This window comes from Stylophora pistillata, chromosome 5 (genome assembly GCF_964205215.1).
Source record: "Stylophora pistillata chromosome 5, jaStyPist1.2, whole genome shotgun sequence".
Classification (NCBI taxonomy): Eukaryota; Metazoa; Cnidaria; class Anthozoa; order Scleractinia; family Pocilloporidae; genus Stylophora; species Stylophora pistillata.
The window spans coordinates 9,915,424-9,927,723 of NC_142523.1; the positions used below are offsets into that span (position 1 = coordinate 9,915,424).

The window sequence follows — 12,300 nt, forward strand, 5'->3', positions numbered from 1 at the left end:
AATAGGTTTCAGTTTAAGCTCTGTTGAACCTTGTCGGTAGGAAAGAAACTAACTAGTAATATATAGATTTAGCTAAGCATAAAAGCGGACCTCCCAATAAGTGAGAATTGTGCAATAAAATTTCTTTACATATCTCAAAAACTTTTTCGCCAAAATTTCATTCAGTATAGATTAAACCCATTGACACTTACGTGTAACACGTGCCTGTGAAAAGTCAAAATTTTGGAGAAACCAAGAGAGCAAACACAATGCGCAGTAAATTTTTAAAAATTATCTTTTCCAAAAATTAAGTTCCAGTAAAAGAAGACTAATCAAAGAACGTATTTGCGACGAAAAAAGCGATAGGTGCATATTATGTTTTAACGCAAAAATCAAGATAAAAGATAAAAATCGCTAAATATTTTCGCATGTGTGCAAATGAGCATGTGGATCATATTTCAAAATAGAATATGCAGTGAAGAGATCTCAAGTTCCATGGAATCTATCAATAGGAAGCAAGACTAAAATAGCAAAGAAATATTTCAGGACGACAGATTTATTCAAACAGTTTTTGAGTACAGGTAGTTTTTGATTACAGGTACTTTTTTATTACACGTAGTTTTTGATTACTGGTAGTTTTTGATTTGCTGTTATAACCGCCGATTTGCTGTTATAACCGCTGCCTAGTTAGCCCAATGGATAGTGCGCTGGACTGTTGTGCGGGAGGTCGAGGGTTCGAGCCCCGGCCTGACCAACACTCAAGGTCTTAAAATAATTGAGAAGAATTTGCTATCTCTCTATAACATTAAGAAATGGTTAGAGATTCTAGTCTTCTCGGATAGGGACGAATAAATGGAGGTCCCGTCTCCTGCAGAGTTGGGGTAGGAGACGTTAATTTCCCACACACGAGATTACTGTGTGATGGATGTCCTCCCCTGGGGTGGGATGGGTGGGAAGGTGAGATCGATATGGACTGAAGCGGCTGCCAGAGGCGCCTGAGAAAATGCCGACGTCTGTTCTCAACCTTAACAACATCTCATTGTAACAAACCTGTAATTCAGCTCTCTGCAAAAAGTTTGAATAAAAATCATATTAGTATCATATTAATAAGCGAAAACCGTACGCATTTCTTACGTGTAAAAATCCCACGCGGCAAAATTCATAATGCTTAGATCGTTGTTTACTTGCCTTCAAGGCCAGAAATTGCGCAGCGTTATGTTGAAAATTCTGAAAAACCTCGATTTGACGTAAAATCTTCTATTAAACAATCCTTTTTTAACACATTGTTACTCGAACATAATATTTACCGGGCCATGGAATCGTCAAATTGTCGCTAGGCTCTGCTGGAAGTCCGAAAGTTCAGTTTTCACTTTACGTCCATAATTCGCATCGTCTTAGAGAATCGCAGTGTCGTTGACTCGAGAGCTTGTTCTGTCACCTTTAAGACCTTGATATCCATTCTTTTCCGAGCAGAGTATTCTATAGCATTGTTGCTTTTCTGAGTTCAACAAGGTCTAACTCGATCGCAAATGAACAAAAAATCCGACCTGAAAGTTTTGAAGATCGGCCGCGCGGACACCATATTTTCAAATTTGATCATGTAGTATTTTCGTGAGAGCATACATGACCTAGGGCACTTACGTACGTACGTACTTACTTACGCTCGGTCAGTCACGTGACAACCAAACGACAAGAGGTTGACCATATTCCATGGGAATGGGGCTGTGCTCCACGCACGCGAAGCGTGCGCGGGAGCCCCGCTATGAAGTTGAAGTTTTATACCTATCATATTTTGGTTATATGATCTACTACTTTTGGTGGTAAGTAGCATGCGTATTTGTTCCCTGCAGCTTTTAAAATTAAGGTGTATGTTAATGTTTTTCACTGCGATCAGATTGGTAGGTGGTTGTGAACAGATGAATGGCGAGGCTAAGTTTCTAAAGAAACTACGGCGCTGCGTTGGCAGGGGAGTTTAACAAGATGATTTCGTTTCATCGACTAAGTTGATAATGCAAAATGGCCACCTTAAAGAATTTGTGAAATGACGTTTGAGCATTAGCCCTTCGTCAGAGCGAATGGAGGAATTGTGGGTTGTGTGTGTGTGTAACGACCTCAGCGAACAAATTCTATGCTCGAAACGTCAGCCTACAAACTCTTTACGATGACCAATTTACGTTATCACCTCAGTTGATTAAACGAAATTATCTGGTTGTAAACAAATCAAGGCAAATCTTGTAAATATTGTCACTGATGAAAATTTTTTTTTTTCACATAAATCGGCACGACGCTTTTTTTTTTAATTTCATTTAAAGTAACCCTTCTTTCATTTAGATTACAGAAATTGATTTCGCTCTGACCTAATTTCTTTTTCTTTTGCATTTAGCATTTTCAGCTTGACATCTATAGAAAGTAATGAGGTTAATGAAATTTATGTACAACGCAGAGCACTTAATACCGATCATGTGAACATTAAAAAACTTATCTACCAGAAATGATGGCTCCTATGTAAATTGGGGAAACGCTCATTTCAATGTTCTGTTTTAAATTATTGCCTATTTTCTATTTCGTTAAAATCGCTTCAGTCGGTAGAGAAAAATATGAGCGATACTTCCGACAACGGGCATGTGATTGCGACGATCGTCCAGATAGAACTAAAGTCTATCTCGCGACAACAATTGCTGGAGTGTTATTTCCATAGTAACGATTGCTGAATATTTTTACAGCGACCGCAGCGATCATATCTTAAAAGATTTTATATTTTTTTAAGCATTGTCTAGTTACCACTTCTATACTAATTATGTGGCGTGTGCGCGATTGTTTGCGGAGGCGGAGCTTAGCATATATTGATTCTCGCAGGAAGTTTAAAATAGGTCACTCGTATTCTCGTGGGGGTCTCTAAAGGATAAATTTGGAGAGAACACTACGACGCTGAGCAAACGTTTTCGAAATTCGCGTTTTGCGACTGCTTCCAAAGTTTGAAATACCTTGAAAATTTATGTGACGCTCTCTAAAATGTCAAATAAAAATAACCATACGGTAAAAGAGAAATCTAGCCATTGAGTGAAGATAAAGTACGCTAGAAGTGCGCAGAGATCGACTTCTCATACAAGCAGGATGCTAATATAGTCCATTTTCAAGGCAAATTTGCGACCTCTTATGAAAGCGCAAGAGCAAAGTGAGAATGATACTGATACACTGTTCAATTAAACTTTCTTCTTTAAAAGCCATATGGTAAAAGTAGCATTTGAAAAGTAGTTAATCCGTAAACGAATAGAACCTAAGCCTTCCTCGACATTTTCAGCCCTTTCCCTTTGTTGTTTGACAATCATTTTCTAATTAGCTTTTAAGTTCAGCGCCAGCGTCTTAATGAAAGTCCCGGATATGTCACTGAATTCTGGGCGATGTCCTGGGTTAATGGTGTTCAGATATTTTTGCGATTAAAAAATGAGAAATATACAACTTTTTTAGAGACATGTTTCTGCATGCTTATGCCATTTTCAATCAATGAGTAACTGAACGTGAGTAATTATATAACAGACAAGTAGATTAATAAAATATTTACAGGATGATGTAATTCAAAAGCGGGTACTAATTACAGCGTGATAACAAACATTAAATTAAAGGTGTGAACTAAAATGCTAGAAAAGTGTTATAATGCTGTAATTGTTTGTTAAGTTCAGGTTTGATCTTATTTACATAAAAGCTTCTTTGAGTTTTAAATCAATTGAGTTGCTGGCAGAATCCAGAATACTAAAGCAAGAAAGGGAGTATTTGTTCTTACCAGGAGATGTGTTAAAGTGCTCAAAAATATGCGAGTTTTTATCGCCTTGCGTGTGCTCCTTTATCCTAGTAGAGAAGTGGCGACTAGTTTCGCCAATATAACGGAAATTACATCCCGCACAAGAAAATTGATAAACTACCATGGATTTTAGAGCATCAGGAGTATGATCTTTAACACTGACCATATTTTTAATTTTGAAAGAAGTGAAAACTAGTTTGATATTTAGGTGCAATTTACAAAAGCTCTTAGTAAGTTGTCGGAGTTTAACGTTCGCTATTTTAGAATAATAGCCGACAAAAGGGAGTTTAAAGTAACGTGTATTATTGTCATCAATGTTCCGGCTACTTTGAGAGGAGGACCCGTCAAGATACCGCTTGAGAGTTCTTTCAATAATATGCGAAGGAAAAGAATTACGTTTTAAAGTGTCGGAAAGTTTCTTAACATCGTTTTGAAGACCGGAAGAGGTGTTGTTGATTTTGTAGATACGGTCAATAAGTGTTTGGATAAGGCCAATTTTGTAGCATGATGGAATAAAACTGAAGAAATTTGTTAGGAGACCGGTGTAGGTTCTTTTATGAAAAACTGAAAAAACACAATTATTCGAAAAGTTGTCGATAAATATATCAAGAAAGGAGAGTTTACCATCATGCTCTTTTTCGAAAGTGAATTTTATGTTGGGTGCCGTGAATTAATGTAATCAAAAAATGACATCGCATCCTGTTCATTGTGGAAGACACAAAAGGTGTCGTCAACATAACGCCTATAAAATAGAAGGCGAGTCGAATGGTTAATGGTTAACCTACTTGTCTGTTATATAACTACTCACGTTCAGTTACTCATTGATTGAAAATGACATAAGCATGCCGAAATATGTCTCTAAAAAAAGTTGTATATTTCTTACAATATTTATCCTACTTGCTATTACTACGACCTTATAAAAAATAAGAAAACTCCAAACATCTGCATTCTCTTTTTCGCCTCCCTCACAATGGGATTATTCGTGCTTCCTTCCAATAATACCTGGAGTCTTTTTGAGCTCAAGGTCAGGTGACAGCTGTTCTTAACTTACTTAATATGATTGCATTGATAATTGCATTGTCCTGATTCTGCAACTGGCAGAGTAGCATATAGTTTCTGTCCAAAAAAAGCTTTGATATTAGATGTATTCTGCTCTACCTGCTATGTTCTATTAATATTGGATATAGCGTGGTTTCAAGAGGTACTTGAGATAAACACGCGGGTGATACTTTAAAATTCACCAACTATCACGAGCCGCGAAAACGGAATTTCTTCGTATATGGGGTATGTCGTCTTTACTGAATTAAAAAATCCTCCACAAGTATGGTGTCCTAGCAGCCTTGTAATCCAAACTTCTGCGTCAAAAGAAACCACATTGTCACTATTCACTTCGGCGATTGGCTGCCAAGGACCCCTTTGGACCGCAATAGCTCTTCGTCTTTGATGGTCAGTGGACAAAAGAACATTCTATTCATGGATCGTGCTTATATTTGACCTTACGTAATCTTTTTCCACGTAATGTAGGTTTTTGGAATTACGTAACGTCTTTTGTTCGGTAAGATAATTTGTAGATATCAACAAAGTAGAAATGGTAAATTGGCTACCGTTATGATTACAAAACCTGACGTTTTGAGCGTTAGTCCTTCGTCGGAGCGAATAGAGGAATTGTGGGTTGTGTGTGCTTTTAAAGGCAGAAAATGGAGCTACGTTATTGGTGGGAGCATGGCAACGAGAAAAACATGAATAAATTAGTGGAATGAAAAGCGTTCGTTGATCTCTATGGGATTTACACTGCCAGTTTGAAAGATGAGCTTTTGTTCAAGATTTTTACTGCTTTCCGTGTCACCTAAGTGCAAGGAAAGACCGCAGATTTCCATATGTTGCTTAGAATGATTAGGTAAATTAAAATGTCTAGCGACTGGTTTCGATGTGTCCCTGTCATTCCTTTCCACGTCTCGAAGGTGTTCTCGGAATCGGTCACCTAGTCTTCTGCCTGTTTCGCCGATGTATATCTTTTTGCAATAAGTGCAAGTTATGCAATAGATTACATTGGCGGAGGTGCACGTGAAGTGATCGGTGATCTTAATGCATCGTTTAGGTCCCGATATTTTATCAGTGTTGTCAATGAAAGGACACGTTTTGCATCGTTCACGAGCGCATTTAAAAGTGCCTGGTTGGTCATTAGTCTGAAAAGAACTTCTGACCAAAAAATTGCCTATGTTTTGTCGCGTTTGAATGAAATGAGCGGAGGCTGCGAAAAGATAGTGCTTGTCTCTGGATCGTTTTGAAGTATTTTAAAGTTTTTAAGAATGATGGATTTAACTGAGTGGTTGTGAGGGTGAAACGTGAGAGTGAATGGAATGCGGTCGGAATCTTCCTTATGCGACGTTTGTAGTGCTGAGTGTCAATCAATAAGTTGAGCGCGGTTGTAACCCGCTTGAATGACGGAAACAGGGTAACCTCCTTCATCGAAGAACTGGCACATTGACTCTGATTTGTGGTGGAAATCAGAGTCATCACTTCATAAACGACAAAGTCTTAGAAATTGAGAAAAAGGAATGGAGTTCTTAACGTGAGATGGATGCGAAGACGAATATAACAAGTAATCATGCGAGTCTGTAGGTTTGTAATACACACTAGTGCATAAACCGTTACCTTCAATTGAAACTTTGATGTCTAAAAAGGATAAAGAATTGTCAGAAATTTCCCAAGTATATTTCAGAGCCGGGTGAAAAGAATTGACTGCGGTTATGAATTTAGTGAGCTCCTCTCTGGTAGAGGAGGTAGCGCCGATACAGTCGTCGATGTAGCGACCGTAGAGTTCAGGTTTGGACCCGTTGTATTGGCTGAAAAGTTGATGTTCGACAAAACCTACAAAAAGATTGGCATAGCTAGGTCCCATTTTGGTGCCCATGGCTACACCATTGGTTTGTTTGAAGAAGTTGTTTCCGAATGAAAAACAATTGAGTGTGAGCACTAGTTCGGCTAAGCGTAGTAGTGTTTCAGATTTAGGTTCTTTAACAGTACGTTGATCAAAAAAATGTTTAAGGGCCAGAAGGCCTTCGTCATTAGGAATGACAGTGTAAAGAGACGTAATATCCATGGTGAAAAGAAGTTTGTTTTGGCCAAGGAAATTAAAGTCTCGAAAAATTTGAAGAGCGTGTTGGCTGTCTTTAATATATGATGGTAAAGTTTTGATGATGGGAGCCATAATTTTGTCTAGATAGCTGGAGATAAGTTCGGTAGGGCAACTGCAAGCCGAGACAATGGGCCGACCCGGGTTGTTAGGTTTGTGAATTTTAGGTAAAAAGTAAATACGAAAAGTTCTAGGAGTGGTTAGGATGAGATTTTTTCTAATCTCTCTTCTGAAGAGTGGTCGGCTCTAAAAAGTCTTAAAAAACGCAAAGACATAGTTATCAAAGCGGCCGATCAGGGCGGCTCAGTCGTTGTTTGGCGCACCGACCTCTACCAAAAAGAAGCTTTGCGGCAACTTTCTGACACCTCTTTTTATCAAAAGATCGACAAAGACCTCACTGCCAGCAATCAAAACTCCGTCAAGAATACGATCAACCAACTCATAATTAAACAAGAATTGCCGGCCACAGCAAAAAATCTCATCATAACCACTCCTAGAACTTCTCGTATTTACTTTTTACCTAAAATTCACAAACCTAACAACCCGGGTCGGCCCATTGTCTCGGCTTGCAGTTGCCCTACCGAACTTATCTCCAGCTATCTAGACAAAATTATGGCTCCCACCGTCAAAACTTTCCCATCATATATTAAAGACAGCCAACACGCTCTTCAAATTTTTTGAGACTTTAATCTCCTTGGCCAAAACAAACTTCTTTTCACCATGGATATTACGTCTCTTTACACTGTCATTCCTAATGACGAAGGCCTTCTGGCCCTTAAACATTTTTTTGATCAACGTACTGTTAAGGAACGTAAATCTGAAACACTACTACGCTTAGCCGAACTAGTGCTCACACTCAATTGTCTTTCATTCGGAAACAACTTCTTCAAACAAACCAATGGTGTAGCCATGGGCACCAAAATGGGACCTAGCTATGCCAATCTTTTTGTAGGTTTTGTCGAACATCAACTTTTCAGCCAATACAACGGGTCCAAACCTGAACTCTACGGTCGCAACATCGACGACTGTATCGGCGCTACCTCCTCTACCAGAGAGGAGCTCACTAAATTCATAACCGCTGTCAATTCTTTTCACCCGGCTCTGAAATATACTTGGGAAATTTCTGACAATTCTTCATCTTTTTCAGACGTCAAAGTTTCAATTGAAGGTAACGGTTTATGCACTAGTGTGTATTACAAACCTACAGACTCGCATAATTACTTATTATATTCGTCTTCGCATCCATCTCACGTTAAGAACTCCATTCCTTTTTCTCAATTTCTAAGACTTTGTCGTTTATGGAGTGATGACTCTGATTTCCACCACAAATCAGAGTCAATGTGCCAGTTCTTCGATGAACGAGGTTACCCTGTTTCCGTCATTCAAGCGGGTTACCACCGCGCTCAACTGATTGATCGACATTCAGCACTACAAACGTCGCATTAGGAAGATTCCGACCGCATTCCATTCACTCTCACGTTTCACCCTCACAACCACTCAGTTAAATCCATCATTCTTAAAAACTTTAAAATACTTCAAAACGATCCAGAGACAAGCACTATCTTTTCGCAGCCTCCGCTCATTTCATTCAAACGCGACAAAAACATAGGCAATTTTTTGGTCAGAAGTTCTTTTCAGACTAATGACCAACCAGGCACTTTTAAATGCGCTCGTGCACGATGCAAAACGTGTCCTTTCATTGACAACACTGATAAAATATCGGGACCTAAACGATGCATTAAGATCACCGATCACTTCACGTGCACCTCCGCCAATGTAATCTATTGCATAACTTGCACTTATTGCAAAAAGATATACATCGGCGAAACAGGCAGAAGACTAGGTGACCGATTCCGAGAACACCTTCGAGACGTGGAAAGGAATGACAGGGACACATCGAAACCAGTCGCTAGACATTTTAATTTACCTAATCATTCTAAGCAACATATGGAAATCTGCGGTCTTTCCTTGCACTTAGGTGACACGGAAAGCAGTAAAAATCTTGAACAAAAGCTCATCTTTCAAACCGGCAGTCTAAATCCCACAGGGATCAACGAACGCTTTTCATTCCACTAATTTATTCATGTTTTTCTCGTTGCCATGCTCCCACCAATAACGTAGCTCCATTTTCTGCCTTTAAAAGCACACATAACCCACAATTCCTCTATTCGCTCCGACGAAGGGCTAACGCTCGAAACATCAGGTTTTGTAATCATTACTGTGGCCACTGTACCATTTCTACTTTGTTGATATATCCAAATTATTTCGCTACTCCCACCGACGCAGCCCCAAACAGTTTCTTTCGAAACTATCAGCCTTGATTCAAGATAATTTGTAGGTTTGTTTGCGTTTCGTTTGCTATATAATTGTTAATTATATTTTTGTTTTTAGTGTAATTCGTTCAGGTTTATTCGAAGTCGGGTTGGAATTATTCGAGGTTGTTCAAGATTAGTTAATTCGAGATTGGTCATTTTGTGTTCAATTGAAACTAGCTATTCGTTCTTAGCTCGAGTTAACAATAAAATGTTCGACTGGTGAAGAGTCAGTGCCTTTGAACATGGTGACGTTTGCTGTAGCCTTGTGTACGAAAGAAGCAGACTTTCCCTTTGAGTATTTTGTGGCTGTTAGCAAACTCTCTGTCTTTGGCAATGGAACACTGCTGCGTGCTTCCTTTAAAGGACGGTCCACGAATGCTAGCATTGCTTGCAAACTGTCTTGCACATAGTTTGAATTGTCTTTCTTTCTCACCTCGGCGAAAAACTTCCTCAGCTCCAGATTGAGTTTCTTGGCGTCCACGCTCACAATATCCGGAATAAATCCTTTTCCTTCAGCCTAGGTTGTCCAAACTACAAGCCAGGTCTCCGTCCTTTTCTCACTGTTTTCATTTTCAACCCTTTTATTAATTTTGATCCGTCCTTTCGCTTCACAATCGGGAAATCTTTCGGCTCCAAACTAAAAGCAATGTAATTTCGGTTCTCATAGAAACTGTTCTGTTTACCTGTAAGTATTTAAAATTTATTTTAAATACTACTGGTCATGGCCCTCACAATTAATGAATTTCTCAGCCCGTAGTGTAACCGTGTAAATAATGGTAATCGCCAGTGTATGTTTCTTGAAATGTGAAACTGATTTTTGTAATTCTTACCAAACAGGGTGGAGGACTTTGCTTGTTCACTTTTAAACCTGACCTACCATCAGAAATTACTTCTGGAACTGCTAAGTTTGCTGATCTGGGCTTTGTTGATTTGAATGGAGTTAGAAACAAGACAAACTGTCTAGTTGGAAGAGGAATTCCTCGTAAGTGAAGTTGCCTTGATTTGAGTCATGTATCGAAATATTCATGATATCTAAGCTTGATGAAAATTCAAGATCCGAAGATGTACTTAAATCTAAAACCTTCCTTTTTTAAGGCAAGTTACTTACTAACTTCGTATAATTGCCTCTACAGTGCTATATCGCTGTTTTAGATTTAATACTGACAAAGCTGGTACCCATGTGATTCGTTGGGAAATGAATTTAGACCAAAAAAGTGTATCTAAAACTAACCCTCAGATTGCAATGACTTGAAAAACTTTTAGACAACCCATTTCATGAGACCTGGATGAGGTTTTGTAGATCTTTTCTATGTGAGACTTACACAAGACAAAAATTTGACGCAGTTTTTTCCGTAAACTCACATTTTGTTACTTTGTTTTTAACGTTGTGAACTGGTATTAAATGAAATGAGAGTCATAACATCATTGTTTTGCACAGAAGTGTAAATTGTGTCAAGACGTACATTTTGAATTTTACAGCTGCTGAAGAAGAAGGTTCAGTCACTGTAGATATTAATGGAAAAAGTGACAAGACCGGAAAATCCAGTGATCTTGGACAGGCAAAAATTTACTATTTTGATGAACGCAAAAAGCTTCTCAAGCAAATGGTCCAGGATAATAAACAGTATCGCGCCTTTTTTGAAGAATGGAAGACTGATTGTGAAGGACACTCCACTTATAGCAAAGAAGAAGTGACGAAATCCCCTTGCTCTGGTAAGTACAAGAGACAAAGTGACATCTTTCCTTATTTTTTCTGCAAAGCACGTAGAAGACTTACGTAGAGGAAGAGTGTGTGAGTATCGGTTCTCTGGCGCGATGCATGTGGCAATAAATAGCTTTCCCTATAAATACACCTCTTATTAACCGAGTTCGAATGTTGTATTGTTTGTTACGGACCGAGTTTCTTTCCGCTTGGAGTTACACTGTATGGCCCGCGCGCTTCGTGTCTGGGCATTATCTTTGAGCGAATTTATGGCCCAGCATAATTCATCATATCAAATGTAATACTATTCCCTCCCAAGATATTTCGCCCCCCTATCTATCGACGAATCGACCTATAGCACGGAAATGAATGTGAAACAAACGCAAGCTGCCAAATATATTGTTATACGTAGTAAGCTATAATTTGGTGAAAGAGGAAGGAAGCTATCCAAGAAGTAAAGACGAGATCAGCGCCTACGCTCATGTGGTCAATTACATAAATTGAATAACATATTTCACAGATGAAACCTGGTCCAGTGCTAACCATTTAGTTACGTGTAATGAAACCGCACTTTTCCAGCTGTTTTTGTCAACCCGGTAAGTCTCTTTAATTTCTGTTGGAAAATTACGGCAAACCGACACTAATTTCTTTAAGGTGAAACGAGCGAAAATGTTTTCGTTATAATAACACACAAGCCATAAAGTGGATGGAATCCTTATATATCGTGAGATTTGTGGCAAATTGTCCAATAATCAGGCGCGAATTGTCTGAATACCGTTTTACCATCAGTTTGTATCAGAGTTCTTAAATCATATTCCTTTCATAGGGTCCATGGACTCAGGGAATCCTTTATATTCACTTCAAGGCTTACTACTACTGGTTTATACAGCAGCAGAAACTGACGCTCGACAGTTCATGGCATTAGTCTTCAATTCGTCAGCCGGAAGAGTGGTCTTTAATGCATACAGGTGTACTTCTCCGTTACCAGAGGATGTTGCAAGAGCTTTTGGCCACGAAGATACTGCACAGTACCTTGAATCCATAAGTGAAAGGTACCGTTTGTATTACCGTTTATATGAAACCTAAATTTATTGAAAGAACTATTATACTCCATTTATACCAAAGTGGATATTATTGGAATTACAGAAACCAAATTGGGTGAGAATTCTGTTAGTAATGTAAATATCAACGGCTATAGTTTATTTCACACAGACTCTCCAACAAAGGCGGGTGGAGCCGCTCTGTATATCGCTAATAATCTTAAAGCAGTACCTAGCCCTGATATTAAATTTGATATAACACTAGTTGAATCATGCCGGGCAGAAATTGATGCTGGCAAAGGTAAAAATAAGATTATAATAGGATGTAT

General features: G+C 38.7%; 1 protein-coding gene across 1 annotated transcript in view; it reads left to right on the forward strand.

Annotated features, from left to right (window-relative positions):
• Nucleotides 1–12,300, forward strand: part of LOC148730173 (uncharacterized) — a 36,547-nt gene that overhangs the window by 9,380 nt on the left and 14,867 nt on the right. The window contains exons 5-7 of the mRNA XM_088761766.1: nt 10,067–10,211; nt 10,709–10,942; nt 11,758–11,983. Of these exons, the coding sequence (XP_088617892.1) occupies nt 10,067–10,211; nt 10,709–10,942; nt 11,758–11,983 (605 nt within the window). The remainder of the gene's footprint in view (nt 1–10,066; nt 10,212–10,708; nt 10,943–11,757; nt 11,984–12,300) is intronic.